The sequence below is a fragment of the Mchenga conophoros genome, linkage group LG10, assembly GCF_057382185.1.
Source record: "Mchenga conophoros isolate Kocher_MC1m ecotype Shallow Benthic linkage group LG10, M_conophoros_male_GT1.1, whole genome shotgun sequence".
In the NCBI taxonomy this organism is placed as follows: Eukaryota; Metazoa; Chordata; class Actinopteri; order Cichliformes; family Cichlidae; genus Mchenga; species Mchenga conophoros.
Genome location: NC_140535.1, coordinates 16285845 through 16311050, shown reverse-complemented (window position 1 = coordinate 16311050; position 25206 = coordinate 16285845). Strand labels below are relative to the sequence as shown.

The 25206-nt window shown below is 41.5% G+C and overlaps 1 protein-coding gene across 1 annotated transcript; it reads right to left on the bottom strand.

Moving 5' to 3' along the window:
* Positions 1-1429: 1429 nt before the first annotated feature.
* Positions 1430-24494, bottom strand: LOC146565599 (neuronal migration protein doublecortin-like). The gene is made up of 7 exons (XM_085288861.1): positions 24339-24494; positions 20150-20575; positions 17505-17845; positions 7325-7427; positions 4664-4753; positions 2331-2428; positions 1430-2198 (listed from the first exon to the last, which is right to left on the bottom strand). Exons 2-7 carry the CDS (start codon positions 20511-20513, stop codon positions 2142-2144), a joined length of 1053 nt encoding a protein of 350 aa, XP_085144987.1. The 5' UTR covers positions 20514-20575; positions 24339-24494; the 3' UTR covers positions 1430-2141.
* Between the last annotated feature and the right edge of the window lie 712 nt (positions 24495-25206).

The following is a 25206-nucleotide window of genomic DNA, read 5'->3' as shown; positions in this document are numbered from 1 at the left end:
TTCTTGTTAAGGTTATTTTAAAAAAAAAGAAAAGAAAAAAAAAAAAGCCATGTACAGAAAGAAAAACCAAACTGATTTTTTTTTTTTAAAAACCATTCTCGATTCCAAATGCATAGATATTAATTTAAAAGAATGCTACATATGCAGCACGTCATCTGTATATTGAGAAATTGGTTGTAGTCACACCTTGTAATGCTGGCAAGTAGGCAGTAAAGTGTCTGTTGCTGTGGTGAATAAGTAGCTCCCTGCTTTGTGCTTCACCATAGTCCAATTTAGAGATTTCTCAGGCTCGATTCCCTGCAAAAATCTGAGAAAACCCCCTTTCAGTAGATTTGCTTGACATACGATGCGAGTCCAAGTGATAGAAAAAGGGAATATGGCGACAGAAATAAAAGATTGCACACAAAAGCTTGGGGGGGGGGGGGGGGGGGGGGGGGTGTTTAGAGCTCACGTGAGCAAGGAAAACTAGGAAATAAGTCCTACACAAGTACCCTCAATATAAATTAAACTTTATAAAAATTTAAAACCCACACATCGATTTAGACAACTGTTATGTTTTCATCACTCCTCCCCTCTTAATTGGAGAACTATGCTGAGCCATGCAAGAAAAAGGGAGATATCCCACTACCGTTAGCGCCCTGATAAAACTAACCGCCTCAGATGAGCATGATTTAAGCATGACATATTTGGATGCTTTTCAAAGGTAACATGCATAAAACTCCAGGTGTGCTTCTTCCACAATATTTTTATTTTAAATTGCTTAAAATGAAATACTCCCACCTTTTTTTTTTTTGTTTGTTTTTTTTATTTCTTTTTTATTTTATAAGTCTTGGTCAAAAAAAAAAAAAAAAAAAAAAAAAAGAATACTTTGGTTTTGAGACCTTTATTTTTATTTATCATTTCAAACTATAAAAATGTCACCACTACTTGCTGTGAAATCACTTCTAATAAGTACACTGTAAGATGTGATAAACTGGTTTTAAAAAGGGATTCTTCAGACTGTCGATAAAAACTGTATACTGGATGTGCATTGGCTTTTTTTCTTCCTTCAGAAGGGCCTGTTGGATCTTCCTTTGGTTGTTTTTATGCACAGTTAGGTCCTTCAAAACAACATCATGTGCTGCCGCTTGTGACAATCTAAAAAACACAGGGTGGGGGGGGGGGGGGGGGGGGGGGGGTTGTTATGCAGCATGTAAAGCCTACTGTCTGTATAGAAGGTCAAAACAGAGGACCGGCCAACTTAAAGAGGCGTGGGATGCCTTTTCTTTACATAATCGTCTGATTGGATGAGATGAACAGCAATTAAAAAAATGTGAGGTTGAGGGTTTTAGATCTTCGTTATTACATATATCAAGCCGGCAATATGAAATGTTATTAAGGAGGCGCAGTCAGGACTGCATCCCACACGTCCTCTGTCAAGGGGACTTCATTGTATTTTTTTGTCCCACTTTACTTTGACCGTACCCTGTATCATGTTAAGCGAATGCTAGACATTGTAGTGACATTACGGAAGCACAGCAATGGACATTGGGCGAGATGTTATGATGGATAGCTATACACAGTATTTACAGCAGGTTAGAAAGACTAAAACTGGCTTAACAGACTTCCTCTGACAAGAAACCTTTCACTTAGAGGGCAGAAGGACACGGAGGAACATCACAAATACGATAAGTGATACAAAAGTTTTGTCATTTCTGACCAACACCCCTAAAAATACCCATTTGCTGCTTGGAATTCTGTGACTGAAATGTTTAAAAGTTAGGGTGCGTCCTTTATCAAAAATGTATGTATTCAAAATGATTTTTTTCCCTTCAATAATGAAATCTGTATGACAGTGATCAGTGAGAACCTTTGAGAAACAGTGCCCATCCCACATAGAAAAAGCAAACCTGGAAAAAGTGAGCTGATTGTGAGAAGAAAAATGATTTCTCTGTTCTGTTTGTGCCATTCTCAAGCAGCAAATGGTGTCGTAGCCCTGTTGGCTAAGGCCTTTAAAAAAAGAGACAAAGAGTGGGTTATGCTAAACAGGTGGCACTGTGAGTGAAGGTGGAAAGCAGCAGAGGTATAAAACTTCTGTGTATCTGATCTCAAAGAAAAAAAAAATAAAACTGGAGGGGAGGGTGGCAGCAGGAGCCAGGAGTCTACATTGATTCACCAAGAGAATCATCATCATCCAGAGATAGGGGCAGGTAGAGATCCTGCGGAGATCCAGAGGAGCACAATTACTTTTGTAAACTCAAACTAAAGAGCAAAAAAATAAATAAATAAAACACAAAAAAGACAACAGGCAACAAGATGAAAGGTCAGGAGAGGAGGAGAGGTTAGGGTACCTTCTGCTTGTTGTTGAGGCCTGGACTGGTAGGGGTGGAGGTGGGGGAATGCTTGGAAATCGGGGTGGACAGCTGGCTGCTGGAGCCCGTCCCGTTGGCTGGGAGAGCCAACGCAGAAGTAAAGAGTGGGGAGGAAGACAAAGAGGGATAAGGGAGGAGGAGAGGGGAAAGAAGTAGAAGAGGTAAACATAGAGTGGATTAGAAAGTTTGCAAGAGAAGCAAAAAGGAGAGCAAGTCCTGAACTGTGGCCTCATTTGGCCGTGATGTACAGGGACCCTGCTGGTCCAGGTTTTAGGAGGCTGACAAGTTCTGTTTGTTAGGTGACGTTTTATTCACTCGCTCTGTGTCTCCGCGACGTTGCTAGGATTCTGTGTGTGTGGAACACCGTTTATATCTAAGAGCAGTGTGATGTGATGTAGCCGTGAGTGTTAAGTGGCTTGAAAGACTTTTTGTCTATAAGAGATGAAAAGAGCTTGAGCCAGATGGCCGGTCTAAGTTTAAGCCAGCGACTGTTGGAAACACAAGGTGGATAAAGCTTCATTGTAAAGCCGCTGGCTTCGTTTAAACACTCGGGCAGATCGACAGAAACCCCACAGCCAAACAGAGAAATCACAAGTCCCATTATCCTGGGCTCTTTAAATAAAATAACTGCACTCTCTGCTCAGTCTATGTGGGAGAGCTGCTCGTGTTTAGATGTACTGATTTTTGAGACACTCAGCTGTGAAAAGGGCCAAAGACATCAAACGAACACAGAAAGTTGCCCGCACTGCCACGGTTTGGGTCTCAGATTTCTACATCTGGAATATTTATTCGGCTTCCGCAGAAAACCCCTCGCATTGTGTGGTTGTTTTGATTGCACATTACTGCATGTCATTGTGTACTTTAACGCTGGCACAATGGCAAACGCACACTAATACAAACTGCTATTCAGTATGTCATGGTATGTGTGTTAAAAGAAGCAGAAAAAAAAAAAAAAGCAGAGATGTTGGTGGTAGAATAAACTAATCCTCCATTTCAAATGAATAAAAAAAGAGCAGTACTGGGATTTCTAAATACTGTAATACCTCAATACTGCCCAAGTCTGCTGTAAAAGAGCCATATTAGGACACGAATTCTGTAAAGTGCGAGTCTTGCTATGATCACGCCGTTTTTAAAGTGTACAGATTCCCTAGTAAATCCCTGAGACTGTTCAATTTTTCATAACATTAAAACATCCGTTTCTATTAAGGATTCAAAGCATAACTCAAAACATTACTGTTGTTGGGTGGAAACATCCGTTTTATATGGTTGTTTTAGTTTAAAGGCTTTTTCATTTGAATATATTAAGGTGTTAAGACTTGTTATGCCATAGCAAACGGCATAAACGACAATCATTCCAAAGCATAGAAAATCTAATTTCATTAAACTCATCAGTACTATTGATTAACTGACATAAATATGCACTTCCTTTCATGCCTCACGGGAATTACAAATGTGCTTAATGGGTAAATAGTTTACTGCCTCCACACGATGCTGGCCCACCACCTGCTGTGTTGGAGTCCAGACATTTACCATTGGTGATCAATAAATATCCATGACAGCCAAATGACTGAGGAAACCTGTAGAGAGCAGGAGACCTCACCTATTATGTAATGCAGCAACAGTACATGAAGAAGAAGAAAAAGAAAAAAAAAAAAGGGGCAAGCACTCCATATTCCTCAAGTCGTTTTGTTTGCTCGTTTTAAATCATGCCGACGATTTTAATAAAAACTATTCAGCCGCTGAATGGTAAAGCTATGTAAACCCGGATGGTACGATTTTCCTCACATGAAATATTTAAGCGTGAACCAGCTGTAGAGCCTCCATGCTCTCTCGCCTCCTGGATGTTATTATTAAATGTTAAAAAGTGCTTGATCGTCAAACAAACAGCTCAAAGCTGTTTAAATTGGCTTTGTTTACTTTTCATGTTTTATTCATGCTTTTAAAGAAACTACAGCAGAAAGATTATACTAAAGCTCAGAAGACCCACAACAAAGAAAAGCCCCCAGTTTATGCTGAGATTGAGTTTTTAACTATTTACTGCCTTTTAATCAAAATTACACAGAATAAAATTCAGGTAATATTTAAAGAAAAAAAGGTGTGATTAATGATGTCATGGCATATTTTTCCTTTCAGATTAAGTCAAAGGTCAACATCAGTTACGTGAATCTGCTACAGTATCATCTTGTAGTTTCATTCACTTAAACAGAAAAGACCCTATTTTAAATTTTACACCAGCTTTGATTTCTAAGGTGTGGTCGGCTGCTTTTAAAAAAGGGAAGGGCTAGAGTGTAGGTGAGATGTATCGGGCTCACTCGATTCAGCAGGAGACTTGCAGCGCTTGATTGGACCAGGACTCTTGGCTGAACCTCGCTGAGCTTTGGGTCCCTTCATCACTCTGCATTCTGTAAAGAGAGAGAAAATAAAAAGCACAAAGAAAGTAGTGAATAACATTTTTTCCCCTACCAACAGAATAATTGAGCTGCTCATACTCCCCAGTAGAAGGTTTTTCAAAATGTCTGAAATGAACCCACATGAACCCACCGTTCATGCCTCGAGTTCAACGTGTTCATTTCTGTTACGTCCTTTTTTTCCTCCAGCAGCTTTTTCCTTTGTTGCCAACCTCACATTTTAAAAATTGTGTGTAATCAATTATGATACATTTCTTCCCCCCCAACAACAATTTGGTGTTACAATAAACACAACATGCATGTAGGAATGTGCAGTCCATTCTGGGTCACTGTATTAATCAGGGTAGACAGACTCCAGACACTGCTACTCCTCCCGCTGCATCTTCCCCTCTGTTTGTACCGTCAGGCTCTCTTCCCTCCCTTCCTCCTCTCTTCCACTTTTGATGCTAATTATACTATCTGTCCTCCCTTCGTCTCCTGAGATCTCGCCACGTCTGTCTTGTCTCCTTCTCTCTCAACCTTCACACACCGTTGGGTACAGGCGCACATTCACGTGCTATTGTTTCCAAGGTGTGCCACCACGCATCTGACAGTACCTCAGACTAGCAGCTTGTCAAATCTTCTCAGTGGTCTCAAAGCAGAATAGAGTCTGTTAGAGTCCCTTTTGGCTTTTGTTAATGTTGCAACTGCATAAACAGACCTGCAGGTACTCATGCACTCCATTCAGTCGGCATATTTATCATAAGGAGTGTGAAAAAATAAATAAAAATACTCGGGCGATATTAATCCATTTTGGTAGCAGTAATCATGTGATTGAATATATTTTTCCCATGTAGATCTTTCAAAGGTCATCTCCAGCCCAGAAAATGTTAAAGAAATATTTCATAGCATATTTGTCGTGTGTCTTTCTTGCCCGTACAGATTCTTAAATTTGAAAAAATGTCTGCTTGATCTCTATAATTTGTTATAGATACAGCCATCCATACCGTGATGAATCACAGAGAAGCCAGTCTCATCAACTCCACTGAAGCCAACTCAGAAATGCCTGCTTGAGCCACTCAGCCATTTTATTTAGCATTGGCCCCAAGATTATTATAGGCTGAATGAAATGATTTAGCTCGAGTTCAGTGGGGGGAGTACACAGAAAAAGAACGCAGATCATTATAAACTAACCGGCATCTCCATCCTGCCGAGAATCTTACAAGAAACGAAAAGAGACGAAGGTAACATAATGATGGTTATGAACCCTGCATCAGCACTGCGTTAACATAAAAAGGCAGACTGAATGTTTCGAGGAGAGCACATTAGGTGGAAGTAGGTTGTTAAAAATAGGGATTTCAAGTCTGCGGGGAGAAACTCAGAGGGTTGGCTTTATATTTTCTCTCCTTGACTTCTCAGCAGTATCACCACCAACAGATCAGCTGGCCTAAACCTGTCACAGGACAGATTAATGGCTCTTCTTTTTCCTGCCTTTTCCCATCCCTGCTGCCGGGTGCAGATAAGACTTCTCTCAGCCTCCTTTTTAGCCTCCCTCACACATATACAATTCCATCCACAGAGCATTGTACATGAATAAAACCTGATGAAAAGGATACATTTCTTCATCTCTGTAGACACACACACACACACACACACACACACACACACACAGTACACTTTTTGGATGCTCATGTGCAGCGTTAATTCCATCTTGCACAACTTGCACAAGAACTCTAGAAATTGGTCATAAAATTGTGCAAATGAAGCCGTGCAGAGGATTCATGGACAAATATGTTAACGTCATTTGCAGTTACAGGTCATCTCTCTATACAGCTGATATTACTGCATGATAGTTCAGTCTCAATGTATTTTTTAATTTATATAGCACCAAATCATAACAGCAGTCGCTTCAAGGTGCTTTATCATGTAAACTAAATATTATAAAGTAGCCCTACAATACTAGAGGGAAAACCCCAACAATCCAATGATCCCATTTGAGCAAGCATTTGGCAACAGTGGGAAGGAAAAACTCCTTTTAACAGGAAGAAATCTCCACCAGAACCAGGCTCAGGGAGGGGCAGCCATCGGCCATGACTGGTCAGGGCTGAGGGGAGGAAGACAGGATATAAAAACACTGATCCAGCCCAAACTATAAGCCTTTATCAAAAGGAAGCCTAATCTTAAGAACAGAGAGCGTGTCTTGTCTCTTGAATCCAAAGTGGGAGCTGGTTCCACAGAAGAGGGGGCCTTAAATGGGAGGCAGAGCCTTCAGCCTTAACTTTTAAACACTAGAGAAACCACAAGTAAGCTTTCAGTCTGAGAGCAAAGTTCTCCAATGGGATGATATGGTTCTATGAGGGCTTTAAGATAAGATGGGGGCTGATTAGCAAAGCCCTTACATGTCAGGAGCAGGATTTTAAACTTGAGTCTGGATAACTGATCACTACTGTGGCTTTTTTTAAAAAAAGGGAGATCATAAACTGTTCAACCCCTCCTCCGACAAGCTGCATTACAGTGTGTGGCTACTCGCTTAAGTTGATTCCATAATGGGATGCAAAACAGACCAATTCAATCATGCTTACTAACCATTCTCATCCAAAGAGAAGTCGTCCTGTGCGTAGCGGAATTTCTCTGGTCCGCATGCAATGAAGACGTCATCATCGCCAAAGAAATCTTGGAGGCAGGTGACCTATTAAGACACAATACAGTAAATTTGAGAAACTGGAATATAAAATATAAAAGTAGAGTCTACTGGCTCTACCGTTTTACTACAAACATAAGAGGCTGTGGACTCAAATATCCCAAATTAATTCCACAATACCAAACCTGATATTGGAAAGCATGCAGGAACTATAAAATAAAGAAGGCATTAAAAACCTCACTTTGGGACCAAGTCCCAGATTCCAAGGTATAGTCAAAGTGTGCTGCTAATCCATGGGCTTTGGCTTTAATAACATTCCTCATGTGTATATGGTTAGGCCTTTGAAGAAAGCCTAGATATTTTCTACAATCTATGACAAGGACTAAGACTACCAAGATTCCAAGGCAGAAAAATAAAGCCAAAACCCTACATTGACCAGATGTCGATAGTTGTGGTTCCAAGTCATCAGATACTATAGAAAGAGTACCCTCATGTATCTTTTATACCGTCCATGGTCGTGGCTGATTCGTGCCAGCCTGTCTAAAGAGTTTAAGTTGCTTTGATGTGGCCACAGACCAACTAATTTGTCCTGTCAGCCATCAGCCTTTTAAATAACTCAATGTGCTTTTAATGATGTTTATCTTATATCGTGCTTTGCTATATTGTTGCGCAATTACCATTGATGGTTGACCACATACAGGAGCTGTCAAGTGGGTGATACTGTCCTCTAGGAAAACACTGATTCGAACGCACAGACAATAGAAAATACTTTACTGAACACACTCGGGCACAACAGTGCTTTGAGCTAAACTAAGAGCAGCTAGCATGCTAACCTAGTTAATTAGCAATAAAGGTACAGCAGAATGAGAAAGCATGGAGGCTCAGGCATTTAGCCCCTTTCATTGCACCAATGTGTTCAACTGAATATTGATCCACTGCCCATACATAAAATATAAAGACATTCTCAATTGTACTCCTGTTCCCTCCATTTATCCTGGAGTTAATAGGAGTACATGCCATAATGGCAATCCATCCAACATATTTAAAAAAAAAAATAAAAAAAAAAACAACAAAAAAAACAAAACAAAAAAAAAACCCACACACAAATCTGTACCCGATTCTAGTGTCAAGGAAAGTTTCAGGGACCACCAAGTCCTTCATATTTTTCTTCTCCAAGGAGCAGAAATATCTGCACAAATCCGGCAGTTGCGGAGGTGTTTTAATCTGAATAAAAGACTGACGGATCTAGGTTAGGAGCATGTCACTAGCAAAAGTAACGTTTAAAAGGCCAACTGAAAATCAGAATCTTACTATAGAAGCTACGATTATGAGTTTGCCAAGAGGACTGCCAGCTCAAATGTCTATCACTGTATGTTAGATATGCTAAATGAAAATACACACACACACACACACACACACACACACACACACACACAGGTTTACGTGAATGAAATCACTAAATAAAAACTTCCGATCTTCAGGTTGTAGCAGACCTGTGTGTTTTGCTCGTCTTGTTTACATACCTTTAGATTCATGTAACAAAACATTAACACAAAAGGCACAAAAAACCCCAGACAGATGATAATGTTACACCTTTACTGTAATGTTTAAATGATTCGACTTCCTTCCCCGGGGTCTTTTCACTCTAAAGCAGCTGTTGACACAATATGGCTTACTGTATGGACAGATGTCTTTGTGCCACACCTTTTCCCCCGTTCTCCATTATACGGACTCTGTTACCAGCTCAGACACGCCTATTAAAGCCATTCAAGCTAAACACTGCTCTTCTTTCTTGTGCTGATGAGATCTGTTACAAAGCATATCAGTCAAATTTCCACTCTGCCTTTCAACACCTGTTGAAATCTCTTCCTTCTCGTTTAGAATTATAGGATCAAAGCACTACTACAAGTGAACTACAGATAACTTGCCCTTTATTTAAAGATGGAATTTGCTTTTTTTATTTAAAAGCACGTCAGTTTTCACCAACGCAAGACTGTTTAGAGATCCACATGCTGAAAAACAGCCCCATGTTGGGGCCCATGCCAGGGTCAAGATGCATCATGGGTTGCCACTGTGATACACATTCAAACTATGAGCTCTGGATAATTTGGGATCTCACCACCCCAGCAGCTGCAATGTTGGTTCTCCGTCCTGCTAGACAAGCTAAAAGTGTGTGGTGGTGACTTGTTGGCGTGGCATCCAACAGCTGTACCCTCCTCTGTGCCCCACAATATTTCCCCCCCCATCACAGGCCTTTCAGAGCCCTGCCGAGGTACAGAGATGGTGCTTCGACTCCAGGGATCAAAACCTAATTGGTTTTTCAGCTGGGGCTAATTTACAGGCTACACACTTGGGTTCTCTTTAGTGTTTGTTATCAGGAAATTGGATACATACATACTACTTTCATTAGGTTAAACTGTTGTATGGCAAGAAGGGCACCTGACAGTTAATCATAATATGGAAGCATTAGTAGGTGTTCTTTCTACCCTTAAGGCGAGTGGGTGGAGGAAAGGAGATGAAAATGGGCCGAAACAGCGTGGGTGGGTAGACGCTACTGCATGTTTTTAATAGCTTTAGGAACAGAGATGATTAAAGGGATAATGTTTTAATCCTATAGTCTGCTACTTTATTCTTTAACAGATCACTACTTAAATTTAAGATTCTGGCTGCCTGGCACGCAAGACCACTTTAACTTCCAACAACATGTCTAATCTCTGATGGGAGAATTCAGTATGAATGCTTCAAAACAAAAGATACTGAATGGGATTAAACATTGAAATGTCTGAACAATTGTACCGCTGCAAAGAAATTTAACTCATACTGGCTTCCAAAGCTAAACTCCTCACCCGTTCTCTTATCAGAGGCTGAAAGGAAATTAGCCTTACGTTCAAGCTTCCATAGTAAAAAAAACACCCAAAAACCCACCAAATTTCCTATCAAGAGCTTTGGACTTTTAAATGTTTTCAAAGTCCTAAATCCACATTGTATGATTACAGTGTCAAACTCTGCCCAAACCTCCATCTTGCGTCAAAGTCAGCAAGCCTGTTGTGTATTAATAGTGACTAACACGCCATAAAATTGGCCTGATAAGTTTGTACAGTTGGCAGAAATTTGTGAGGAAAAAACAAACAAACAACTGCTCTGCATGTGATTAGATCAAATGTAAAATGTCAGAGTCCATTTAGAAACATGGCATGAATGAGGAAGTAGGGCTGGGCGATATATCGAGTTTTTAAAAAATATCGATATATTTTCATACGAGATATAAGATGTGACAATATCGTTTATATCGATATAGTCTATGTTACGTTATAATTATACTTGTGGAGCCGCAGGTTTGCCTCTCTTTCGTCCACTTTTGTCTCTACGCAACGTTACTCGGCCTCGCCTCTCCTGCACTGAACACAACTCCCCCTCCCCCATAGCTTCACCTGCAGGCAATGACAAGATGAAAGCGGAAAATCTCCGTTAGCGAGTTACCGTGCGTGGGGCTGGATGGCGTCAACGTGTTAGCGAGCTAACCGCGCTAACGACATGCAGCCAGGAGGGGCTGCACGGGCTAAAATCCTTTCCTTTTCTCAAAAATCGACAGTGCGCCTTATGTATGAATTCTGGTTGTGCTTACTGACCGCGAACCGATTTTATGTGGTACACAGCGCTCAGCAATCTGTCAAAAAAATGTTTTAATATGACTTTGCTAAGCTACGGAGCTGCACCGCTTGATGGATTGTCGGAGAATTACGGCTACAGAGGAGGAGCCTCGCGGAGTGATACGTACTGTGTGTGTATAAGGACCACAAATGGCACCTGTTCAGAGACGTGGTGCAGCTGTGAAATCTGTCTCTTTGTTATTATGCTCAGCGTCTATTAGTTTACATTTTGACTGCACAATTGTGAGCTTTTTGTTATGCACAAAAACAACATTGTTTTCTTTTATTTATGGACCATGATTATTTAATATATGCTGATAATTTATTTTTGAGTAATATCTACGCTGTATGTAAATAAAAGTGCCCGTGTGACATCTGGGACACAGTGTGACTAAGAACTCTCTTTTTGTTCTTAACTTATGGCTTAAAAAAAAAAAAAAAAAAAATCGAGATATATATCTTATATCGCCATCCAGCTAAAAAAAAAATATCGAGATATGAATTTTGGGTCATATCGCCCAGCCCTATGAGGAAGGCACATGCCGGCTTGGGAGCGCTTAGGTTAGGAAGCATCCTCCCTCGATCTGAAAAGGTCAACCTCACCCATCTGGCAAAGGGGTCCGTGAGGAGGACAATGAGCCGACCTGATGCCATTTTACTTAAATGGATCAAAAGTGCTGTCATACTGCATTTATACATATTACGCTTGTACTGCACATGTCAGGGTGAGTGTACCCATCTCTGCATTTACTGGGATGATATGGGCGTATTTTTTCTGAAAAACTGGCTCTTTACAGACTCCAGGTGCCCTCCACCCTCTGTCCCACCAAGCCCATCCCTAATCTCTGCCTCACCAGCTGTCAGGTCCACATGACCCCCAGGAAAAAGGGAAGAAAAAAAAAAAAAAAAAAACCCACCAGCAAGCATGTAGGGAACCTCCAATAACAGCAACTGAATTATTCAGAGTTTCTTTAACCCAACTTGGCAAGGGCAAACGCCCTTTAACTGGATGATGGTCTTCAGTTCCCCAATGCCAATTAAGAAGTGGGTGGAACCACGGTACTTAATTTCTGCAAAACAGAAACCTCCTGGGGTGAACAGTAGTTTTACCTCTCAGAGGTAATTTGAGAAATTTGGCTCCATATGTGCAGCACAATACGATCTCTATGAAACTATTTGGAAAAAGCACTGTAGGATAACAGTTTTAGCCATTGTCATAAAACACGACTGATATTAATAACATAGCAAAATAAGTGCTGTACTTGCACAGGATCAGAGCCACCCTTTACCACAACTGGAGGTAGTCTGTACCCTCAGCTTTCCAGCATATGGCATGCTACACATTCTTGTTTCAGGTGCAACTAAAATGCCTTTGTGCAAAGCAGCAGGGAGCATTTTCAAACAAAGCTATGCATCCTTTGTCTCCCCCCCCTTTTTTCTTTTAAGGACAGCTGGTTAATATTGACTTCAGCTCGGCCATTCAGCTGCAGTCTGAGCAGAAATGATTCACAAAGACTTGCATCCATCCATTTGTAAAAATAGTCACAATAATTCCTGTCAGTGCAAAAGTAAAGCTACTCAGTGCTGCATTCCAACAATTTCACTAACCACTACTCACCTTACGAACAGTAACGACTGAACATAAGCTTTAATGAGTCAACAGAAGGTTAAACACTGGAATAGAGTAGTGCGTAACTGATTACACACATCTGATGTGCTCTGCAAAGTATTCTCATATCAGCCTAAGGAGAAAAAAAAAAAAAAAAAAAAAAGGGACCTTGCTTTTTTCAGCCTATGGGTAAAAACGCCCACAGTCTCTTCACTGAGCACACAGACCTGATCAATATCAGTACCTCTGCACTGAGTGGAATATTCCTCCAAAATACACACTCTCCAGTTTGTTCATTTCAGACAAGTATAAAAAAGCAGCACATCAGATTATCTTTTAGGACAGCAGCAGCTCAGGTACTGAGAATTTCAGGACAAATTTAGTAAATTGAAAAAGAAAAAAAAAAAAAGAAGGGGGGGTGCATTTGGACATCAGTAATTGCTTTACAGGAAACTGCTACCAGTTGCCTTTCTGACCCATCTATGACCTTCATGCACCAGCGTACTGCTTGTGCGTTATCGTAGGTGCTCTGGATGCATTTGGAGCACAGATGAGCCAGTTAGGCACAGATATCTGCACAGTCATGGGGACCAGCTGGTGCCTGATGCCGTTTTAACCCCACCCCTCTCGACCCCACGGAAGCAGGCTTTCCATTTAGCTGACTGATGTGGCCTTAACATTATTAAACAGTGCTTCCTCCTCTTCTCCCCCAGGTCATGCTCACTTGTTGATGTGGTGCTCATTGCATGAAAGTGGGGCTGTTAGAAGCTTGTACATGTATGCTTATTCCCTCTATGTCTGCTTGCAGTGCTTCATCACGAGGGACCACGCCCCTCCGTCACCCTGCCTGTCTGCTTGACTCAGTTTAGCTGCATTTGCGTGCACGCAAATGCAGTGAGCTTTTGACGGATGAGGACTAGAGGGCAGGGCAGGTAAGACCCAGCGTAAAGAGCACACTCAGCGCATTACAACCATTGTCACAAACTGAATCCATCACGGTGGAGCTTATTGCCATGACAACTGCTTCTGCAGTATGGCAAAAGCAGACACTGCTAGAGCACTGATAACCAGGGAAAAGCAGGCTTTTCTTGCCCGGTAGCAGATGTATTTTAGTCGTTAAGAAGCTTTGAACCCGAGCATACATCCGTCTATTAATTCAGTGAATAATTTGTTACCATAGTTATTAACCGCTAAAGTGAACTGGAATCTTTTGTTCTCTGACAATAACAGCGCGACCTTGTGCCTGAAGCATCCATCCCCCCCCCCTCTGATTGTTTAACAAATTCATTTTAAATGTTAAAACAAAAAAAAAAAAAAAAAAAAAGAAAAAAAAAAACAAAACATGAAATTACTGTCAATGCAAAAAGAAAAGCTGATTTTCTGCCTGTGACTGATTCGGTCATAAATGCAATGCAGCCTCAGAAAAGAGGATTTTTTAATTGAATACTTCCTCAGTCACATCTTACTTTCTCTTAATCTCAAGCAAACCTTAAAAACTAAAGATCCCAACCCGAGTCTTAATATTAAACACTCAAATCTGTTAAAGCTCTCTGCTCTGCTCCAGACTTGTGATAATGCACCAGGACAAAACGACACAGCAGCACAATGCATCATCAAGACGTTTCACAAATGATATTTGATTATGGCGTCTGTTAGACGATAACCTTTTCTTAAGTGCAATTCAAATGAGCAAGCAGTGAATCTTAAATGCAAATCAGAGCCAGTCTCCTCTGCAGACACCTCTATCAAAGAGGAAAGAATACAAAATGGCTGCCAGCAATTAGATAGACGCTCTCCAACCTGATGTAGAAGCAGTGAGGGCAAATGAAGTAATGCACTTTTTTTCCCCCCTCCATAGACTCAGGGAATAATTAGCCCCCCCATCAGTGCAAATAAAATGATTCTAATTTGCTGTAAGAATGGTAATCCTGAAGCCACTGGCCCCACCCTTCCTGATTGGGCTGCAAAGCAGCAGCATTTGAGGGAAAAATGGGAGTGATTTTGTTCACAGCACTTGCAAAGAGGGGCGAGCGGGCTGTCTGCAGAGTCCATTAAGGAAAAGAGGAACGTCAAAGCATGAAAAGCAGCCATTTTAAAAATGCCAGGAAGACAACCTGCAACGCCTTCTCAAATTTTGGGCACCAGCAGAGCTGATTAAAAAAAAAAAAAAAAAAAAAACCACACATACATACACACACGCTAGAGTGTGCTCACACAAGTCACACCCAATGATGGAATGCAAGCAGGTAAAATAAACATGACATGTGGTCTTTTTTTTTTTTAATATTTTCAATACTAAAGGGTTGCTTTGATAGTAAACTCTCACACCCACTACAGGATGTGGTATCTGACAGACCGGTCCACACCAGCTGGGCTCTTTGTGCCTGGGATGTGGTCTCCTAGCAACCAGTCCCAGCAGCTATCGCAGCGGAATGGGAAGAGGAGGATCGGCGCAGAGTCAGGGAGGGGTGGGCACTGCATCAATATTGCTTCTACCATATCACCTCCACCACAGAGCAGCTGCAATGTGCCTCTGCACACAAAGACGCCATAATAACGTGCACTGCGTTTCTCACATTTCTGTGCATTAATGTGAAACGGGGAGTCGCAGGCAGGAGCAACAGATCAGCAGACGTGAATTGTGAAAAAAAAAAAAAGCTAGAGCTACCATGATGGCAGCACAATCAATATGCACTGATTGGAATGCCTGCAATATGATGGCTGTTGATGGTGTGACCACAATTCATTTATCATTACGCATGTGTGTGAGGGAAGAGGGAGGAGGGGAGGGATAAGGTGATTTCCATCTCCAGCAGGAGCTTCGGGAGAAAACCAGTACAAGACCCGGGGCGGCCAGACTGCACCCAAGGGACAGAGCATTAAAATCAAATAGCCTCCCATCTATCATTTCAGAACACCTCCCCTCCTCCAAGACGCATCGCTTTCCAGCATTATTAATACAAAAAGAAAAAGGCAGTTCAACATGTAAGAGATACCCCAGTCAGTAATGCATTTGTAATCAATAAGACAGGAAAAGAGGGTTTGCGCCTAAGAATAGGCAAACATTTAACCATATCAAAGAGAGGATTGAGGAACAGATGCACACACACACACACACGTTCCTCATCCCTGCATCTGCCAATTTGCAGCGCTTCACACTAGTCTGGAACTCACAGGTATACAGGAGTAACGTTATCATGAGAAAAGCAAGATCAGTTATACTATTACGGTTTAATAAAGTCAAAAAGGTCACCTCTGCAGACAAATCTGAAAGCACAATCCTCTCCATAGCCAACCTTTTTTGTAATGCCACACACACACACACACCTTTACAGTGACATCTCTTGATATTAAGGAATTAGTTAAGTGCATCATCTCAAACCTTTCCACAGCCTTACAGCTGGGTGATGCTGTATGGTTGCGGCTGCGCTTTAAAAGTATCCCAATAAAGTGTGAGCATGAATAATATATTACCGGTATGTCCTTTTAGCTTAGCTGGTGTGTCGAGTAAACAATAGCATCCCCAGGGAACGACTTTTAGGCAATATTAAAATGTGCGTGTGGGCGTCTCATGCGGACATTTTTCTTGGTTTTAGGTAAATTCATATCGTTAAAAACGGCAGCTCGGTAAACTAGTATATATGTGAAATAGATAGACTTAAATATAATATTGGTACAGTGACCATGTCCCAGTCTAATGGATTCTCCCACAATCGGCAGCCAGTTGGGTTCAAGATCAACAAATGGCTGATAATTTTACCTGGTTTGACAAACTGAGCTAGTCATATAAAAAGACCAACATTGCAGACTTTGAGATGATAGACTAGTAATCCTGTTACTGTGCAGGTTTGTCTATACCTGCATTTTTACCCTACACATGTGCTGTAAGGGTAGAAATTTAACCAAACGGGTAAAATACAAAAATTCAGAAAATAAGGCAACCTCTTGGCCAGTAAGGATGTCAAGCATTTATCTTAAAATTAGAACAGATGAATGTCAGCACTTTCATTCTGGAATCATTCTTCCAAGCACGAGAGGATGTCTTGACTGGTTGTTCGAACAATGGTCATTCGGTGTGACAATGTTTGCCTCCGAATGGGAACAAAATGGCAACAATACAGGGCCGGGCCCTTTTTGCACACTATAGTGGGAAGACATCAGAACTCCGCAGGACTTTTAAGCTTTTCAAAGCCAGATGGGACTCAGAAATACCAGTGGCCTAAAACCAGCTGAGCAACAAAAGGTTGGCAGGCAAGACTCTAATGTCTCTGACCACAACACAGGTGACTAGGTAGCATCAGAGAAAAAAAGTCTGAAGACAAACTGCTGACAGCGAAGGTCATACAAAGGTTGTTCCCACAGACGCTTGGAGTTCTCATGGAGCGACTAAGTCATTGTTGGCTGAGGTTATGACAGAACAATAGGATTTTGTGGGCATCTTGTGTCACTTTTGAAAGTCATTGGAGTTAAAAGGAAACCACTGATGAGGCAACAAGATCGTTTTGTCTGGTTTTTTACATTTCTAAGCTAATTATTCTGCTTCCTGCTTTCTCTTGATCCCGTTCATCACTGCCTGTGTGGGGGCAGATGTATGAATGACACACTGTCCTCAATCCGACCACAAATTTTCCTATTGTGAGACTTCGTTTACATACAGTACTGTACTGCCTTTATTTCACTTATTTCTCAAACAGAGGGCTCTATCCCAAATTAAACAAATGCAGACATAGAACTCCATCCGCAGCATGGTTCATTTGAATTTTAGCAGGTCAGACATTTTCATATGCACATCACATGCTGTAAAGTCAGATTTTCAGCAGCACGTGTGAGCCAATAACTTTATATCACGGCGTAAAGTGACAATACCTGCTTGCCATCCAGAGTGTAGATCCTCTTAACCACGCCACTCTCCAGTTTAATGGCCTCCGTGATGTCAGTGAGCACCTGCTCAAAGGAGTGTGCGGTCTTCTTATTGAGCAGGAAGCGGACAGCTTTGCGTGGCTTCACGCCGCTACGCATGACCGTTACGAGCTTGGGTCGAATAAAGTCCTTGGTCTCCCTGGACTCACCGGCAGCCTTGGCAGCTAAGGACTGCATGTTCTTCTGGCTTGCTGAGGCCTTTACATTCACAGACCAGTTGGGGTTGACGTTCTTTGTGTAGTCAACTTTCTTGTAGAAGTTCTCTGATGCGCAAACATAGCTTTCCCCTGCAGAGTCAAAGAGAAATTGGGTTAGTGTGTCGTAACACGCATATTATTCAACTTTGGCACCTGAGAGTCCCGCAGCGTCTCTCTACTCAAAGATTTGAACCTTCAGGAACTTTCAAGACTAGTAGGAGGGAAGAAAAGGTTTTTAAAATGACTGAAAATCACTTTATAGACATTAGCATGGCTGCTGAGGTCTTGTTTGAAGTTCACAGACAGGCTTTGAACCACCAGGCTGCGTTGCCATGAATATTTGCAAAATTTGGATCACTGGATTGCCACAAACTTACCCCATTTTACTGAGATGGTAGCACCATTACGACAAATACCATTAGAATTAACCCCTCTCCACTCAGTATGGAAACAAACCTGTTTCATGCTTTACCACTTTGGATCAGTCCTTGCTTTGAAACCTGAGGTAATAAGATAAATGTAGACTGTTTAATAACCATGTGTCAATGATTGCTCTTCATATACCGAATGATTGCCACATTTTCCTAAAATATCTGCTGTATTCATCATCAGTTCATAGTTTTCACTGCAAGCTAGACTTTAAAGACAAAAGGCTGCTGGGGGACAGAGGGAGGGGAAGAAAAAAAAAATCTGGCAAAAAGGAGGCAATCCAGAAGGCAACAATTAGGCCAAATGTGGAGAAATTGCAGAAGAGACAAGAGGAACAAAACGGGATTACACTGTGCAGAGGAGATTGAACAATTAATTATATCTCACAAAAGGAAGCACAATGAAATAGCCCCGCCACCCACAGTGCTAACTCTGCACCCCTGCTCGACACACATATACACAAAGATAATACACACACTCCTATCTTTCCTAAGCAGCTCAAGCGGCAGCGATGATCACCTCATTTTAGACAAATTAAGCTGCAGTTTATCTTCCAGCTTTACCCAAAACTCACCCTGTCTACCTCATCCCTCAGCAGCCTTAAAGGAATCTCGCAAAGTCAAGTCTGTGTGCGAGTGGAGAGAAAGAGGGGAGAAGAAGAAAAAAAAAAAAAAAAAAATCTGGGATGTTTTACTTTCTAAATATTATACCTGAGAAACCCTCATTCAAAAAAAAGAAGGGGGGGGGGGGGAGACAGGACTGGGGTTTAAGCAGCATTTAACTAATATCGTTGCTCTCACTTCATCCATCTGACTTTCCCCCTTTTCAAATTGCATTATCCCTCTGACACATCCCATGTCGCAAATTCAGCTTCAGGCTGCTGCAAATAAGCGACAATTTGACTGGAACAGCAATTTGCGACAAGCAGGTCAACACATGGATCATCCGGTTTGATGTCAAGCGAAGATTTCCTTCAGTCACCATGTTTGGCAACTTTCACTACATAAATTTTTGGAGGCAAATGAATCACTTCTTGTCCTAGTCGGTGTTCTGGTGCCAAATGGAACAAGAGCAATCACGGTGGCAGCTGCTCTTAAGGGTGTCTACACTACTCCAGCTATCAGACAGAAATGAAAGCTGAACAGCTCCCCAGATTCTTACAGTAGCTATAATAATCGTGACTGCTGAATCAGAAAAATCAGAAAATCATAAAAAGGTGTAACTTCAATTTATTTGGATTTCTTCTCACTGTTGCTATGGGTACTGTGGGAAAGGTTTAATAAATATGCATAAAGAAATGTGGCTGGTGGTTTCTTCAATGATGAGATCCTAATGATTTCAATTAACAAACTGCTCTCTCATGCTGAGTGTAAAGATCCAACTTTAAAGTACAGAAGGAAGCCCTCTGAGAGTCTAAACTCAACACTGAATCCCATTAAGATCAAGACAGAAGACCCACTTTCAGCTTTATTAGCTGCAACAGGAATTCCCCAACAGCAAGATGCTAAAATACAATTTACATTTAAGAAATGAAAGAGCATGCATGTGGATGTTTAAAACAGATTGGCTCTTTCACTGCATTTCCCCATTTGTCTCGGTTTTTTTGCCTTTGTCAAAAGAAAAAAAAATGTTTTAAATGTTTTAAACAACTTCTGTCAAACAAAACTGCCCAACTACCAAAAAAGTAGACCAATGTCAGTCAACTGCATAAACACAACTCTTTAGCCTAGAATTTAATACATCATATGGGAGATTAGAGAAGTCTAGACTGAACAGATTAGACTTGTAATCTCAAAAAACTGCAAGTTTTATGTTTCTTTCTAATACTTCTCAGCAAAGAAACTGGGGGGTATCTTGAGGGCCCACCTTTTCACAGCGGTTCTACCTTTACTAAAACCTTACAATGCACCAATATTTCATGGTGTTAAATCATACATTTGCTTGGTCCTGCTGGAACATTTTTACCTTCCTCTAGGTCATCCAAGGTTGTGATCTTGCGTGCACCATCAATAGTGAAGATGAAACGCACACCCTGTGGCAAATTGATGTGGTCGGACAGCGAGCGCGTCAAGTCGGCCAGGAGGGCATCAAAGGTGCGGAATCGGTCGTTGGCTACAGCGTACACGATGCCTTTGAAGAAGCGGTCTCCGTTGCGATAGAAGCGCACCTTTTTGGCTTTCTTCTCATTGGTGAGGGCCTGCAGAGTGCGTGTGCGGTAGAAGCTGCAATGGGCGCTGTGAGTAGGGCTGGGGAGTCCATTCATACGCCCGCCCCGCGGGGTACGAGAGGCCTTGTCTCGCTCATCAAAATGTCCAAAGTCTAGCTCCATGATGATTGAAAGTTATGGTGGTCGTGACAGATGTGTTGGGGTGGTGACCAGCTCCAGAGAGTCTAGGGAAAGAAGGAAACAAGTGCTTGTAATGTATCACCAGATACTGCAGTAGTATTAACGGTTAATGGTCGTATGTTCATGACATTTCACTCAGAGCAACATTTAATTCCATGATTGTGACTTATTCATAAATCTGCATCTAAATAAACCAAAATCCAGAGCTAGGTGAGGATTAGGCACAGGAATGAGATTAAGATGATTAGCCAATTGTATCGCTAATATTAAAACTGGAAACCAATAGTCATTGAAGTTAAATTTGTACAGTGCTGCCCTGGCACTGCCCGTTAATTGTTTGCTTCTAAGACAAGGAGTATGTGTCCACTCATGGCATCTGAGGAACTTAACACCCAGTGGATTTGCTATTTTTAATTCCCCTGATATTTATGCAGTATAAAACACGTATCCAATATAAAGTCAGTATAAAAACATGGACATGTTTTATAAGAAATTAAGAAAAGAAAAATATGCCGATCGGAATTCCACCAGGTGATAATTGTTGTTGCAAAAAGACTTGAGAAAACAGCTTTCTGACTTGACCTCCATCAACACTTTCCTATGAATTTATGGGTTAGACACTCATTTTGGGTCATATCAAATTAAAAAAAAGAAGAAAAGTCAAGTCAGTTTTTAAGAACCTTGGTCATACCATGTTTCAGACTTATGAAACCACACATTCTTCGTTAACAAGGCGGAAACAATAATGCTGAGGCTTCAAAATGGGATTTGAGAAATTAATGCATGACATCTTGGTAGTAACGTTCATGCCCCTGTATTTATCCCACTGTTAGCAGGGAGCACAGCTAACAGGCTAATGTTTGCCTCTGTTTTCTTCTCTCCTAGACTGTCCTCACATCAACTATTTCAATAAAGCTGCTCTCATTTAAATCATTTTCCTTTTTTGTAGTTAAACAACATAATGAGCATTACATCATTATGACACACGGAGCACATTAAGGCTTCATGTTAACCAGCTGTCATTTATAAGCCATTTCCAAAGCTGGCACTGTGCGCAGCTAAAACCCTGATTTAATCATGATATCTAAAAGGAAAAACAAACAAACAATGCAAATAATTCAGAGACAGCTGCAGGTTATATTTACACAGAAAATAGTCACTCAGACACAGCAGCAACGGGACGCTTTCTCACATTCACTTAAATTAATTGCATAGCAGCCATATTGGTACTGCCTTGTTTTAGCCAAGGTATCCATGGCAACAGCCGGCACACCATTCTTCCTGAAAGAGGCGTGGCCAACCGGTGCATTTAAAGCTACACGTACTAAAACCGCTGGTCATCAATCCTGCATGTCAAACTAAAACTTTGTCACGCATGCATTAACATTTTAAAAATGATTTTTAAAATGTTAGTGCAGACTCTTTGAATTTCTACACATAAAATAGTATGACCCTAAAATACTCCAGATGCAGTGAGTGTGCAGCAGTACGTCTCACTGACTGTTACCACACTGCTTTATGTGGCATGTAGCACATGATAGCTCCCCCTCTTCTTCTGAAGTCCGCCTACAGACACCTCTGTGCAGCTGTCTCACTTGGCCAGATGAATCAGTAAGTGATGAATCAGTAAGCTAACCACTAACACAAAAGGTTTTGGAAATAATGATGATGTCAACTTGTATATTGTCCTATTAGATATCTGAGATATCAATGACATCAACGGAATCACAAGGAAATTATACGGCTCAACAACTCAAAAAAAAAAAAAGCTTATTCTATGGAGGTTGACTGCCCAAGGTTTTATAGCAAAAGTAGTAGTCTGCTAGTTAATCTTCCACCTGATGACCACAAATAAACTTGCCAAAGCCACAAAAACTCATTGAAGAGCATCTTCAAACTGATACTTTTTCAACAACTGACACACAGACACCCATCAAACGCCCACACCCATTCACATGAAAGGGGAAGTGCAAAGTTTAAAGCCCCGATCTATGAGCAATGTCTCCCCAATTTAAACTTTAAAGGAGAGTATTCTTTTTAAAAACATATTTGACGAGACCGAGCCGAATAGCACAAATGTGAAGTGTCACATTTCTGTCACTTCTACGGGCCCCGATATCCTCACAGGACTTGTCATTATTGACTGAAAGGTCACTGGTCTTTGAACACAACTCCACTCCGAGTGGCATTTTAACAACTCAAGATTTGACTTTGACATTTTTCAAGTCACTGAAGACAGAATTCATTTGGCATCTTCTGCCACTGAAAGTCAATCTTGCGCCGTAATATGAGGCGGAGGTCCTCCAAATCATCAGGGAGTGTTTCAGTGGATGTAGTGAGGATATGAAATTTTAGGTGTCATTGTTTTGCAAAATTCTCAAACTAAAACTAAGCTTTTCACTTCCTTCTTCACATGCGAGTCATCTGATGTACAAAAAACACGGTTCGCTGCTTTCAGTAGACCCAACATGGTTATATGAAAATGAAGAAAGAAAGAAAAAAAAAAAAAAAAAGGAAGCAGCTTGGAAAACAATAAAAATTTGAGGCCCCACCTTTTAACAACAAGCTGTTGTGCTGTGATATTCATTGCAAACATATATCCAGCCTTGGTGCTAATGTTAAGAAGGCCTAAACCAATTAGTCAAAACATGCACACAAACTGGTGAATGACACAATGTCACAGCCCATAATCCTCCACTATCCTGCCTCTTTTAGTACCACATGATTACAGCACTGTATATAGTATAACCATACTGACAAACGGGGGGTGGAAGAGATCACCACCCATCCATGTGGCAGGTCGACACCCCCCTTTCCCCACCAAGCATGCTAACCTTTGGCTGATCTGCTGACTGGTGTTTTATGATAAGCACACTGACAGGGGAGGGACTTCTGTGGACTGGGTGCTCCTTAGCTGACAAAGGCCAGGTTTCAAGCCCATCTGCTGCACTAATAAGCAGAGCGAGCAGTGACCCTTCCCCAGAAAAGCAACCACTAGGACAGTCCATTGTCTCAAACGGGGTGCCTGCCTTCAGAGTGACATCACCATCGCTGCTGCTCCTGCTGCAGCCGGCTCAGTCTCCTGCTCAAGTCCAGAAAATACATCCTCCCACAGCTTTTTAGTGTTAATCTGCACGGACACGACTGTTTAAAGATCACCTCTCTTTGTGGCTGACACACTTGACGTTATCAATCAATAAATCTGGTTAAAAATATGCGCGCTTTCCCCACTTCCAAATTAAGCGCAAACCTGGACATCAGGCAGCACTGCGGTATCATTGTGTGGTGTCATTGATATATTTGTCTGGTTCTGTGTTCCTGACTGAGCCACCCACACCCACACACACTCCTGACAAACCAGCACCACATTATGACTCTCCAGTCCGCGTCAGGAAAATTGATCTGCGTGCGGTATGTCTCACACCAACACACGGAAAGGTAGGTATTAAAAAAGAGAGAATGAAAAATAAGAGCCACGAAAGGAAAAGTTTCATGACACTACTCTTTTCATTTATGATGGATGGCGTGTGGCCACATGGCAGAGACAGCAGCTTAAAATGCAAGTTCTGCTTGAAATGAAAGGGGAGGGTTGGGCGTGTGAACGCCACAATCCACCTGCTCAAGCCTAAATCTAAAAAAAAAAAAAAAAAAAAGCCTGATATAATCCCCTTCCAAAATGCAAAAAAATAAAATAATACAGTGATATTCAAAGTTGCCCCCTGAGAGTCAAAATCACTGCAATGTAATATATACTTTCTTTAAAAATCACTGAAGTCTGCTGATTATCCCACCCAGTAGCGGACTCACCTGCGTCGCTGATTGCGGAGTGTGTGGGGGAGTGGATGTGAGTCGATGCTGCAGGATAGCGGCACGCCGTCTCTCCCCTCGCCTTTGTCTGTTTCCGTCTGAGTGCCGGAGTCACTCCTTGCTTGAATCGAGCAGCCACTGGGTCCTAAAGAGCAGTGGACCCGCCCACTGAGGAAAAAAACTGTAGGTGCCAGTCAGTGTGGGCTGGGGTGGAGCTCCCATCAGGGTCACCAAAGGTAGTTCTAACGAGCAAATGAGCAAGAATTAAAGGTGGGGATTATTTAAGTCATGGTTGAAAGATGAAAGCGGCTTTTATCATGTGATGTGTGAGGCAGATCTTTCTGTTAAGATGGGAGAAGAAAACTTATTCTTTTTTATTTAATTTTTTCCTGTAAGAATTTCAGCTATTTGTTTTATTTTGAAGATTGTGGCTTTCTGTGAGTGAACTGTGAGAGCTGAAGCTAAGGCATCACGAGTGCGTCCCTTTCAGACAAACCACAGTCTGATGCCTTTGGTCTGGTGGAGCTCTTTGTCAGGAGCAGATAAAAGCTTGACTAACTCGCAGTGATTGTATTTGGCTTTTTGTGTGTGTGTGTCTTCTCCTAAAGGAGGATTTCATTGTCGGTGAACTGTATATTAGTATCCCAGAAGTTGATTAAACATCAAGACTGCCCATGTTCAAAAGGGCAGCTTGCATTCAGCCAACTTGCTTTCTTGCAGAACATGTGCATTGTGAACATTTCCCACAGCTTCAATGGAAGGTGATTGTTTTCTGACTTGAATTCTACTTTTCAGTTGCGTGTTTGCTCTAGTGGAAACAGGAAAAATAAAATACCTGATAATGGGTACGTTGACCCTAATGGAACAA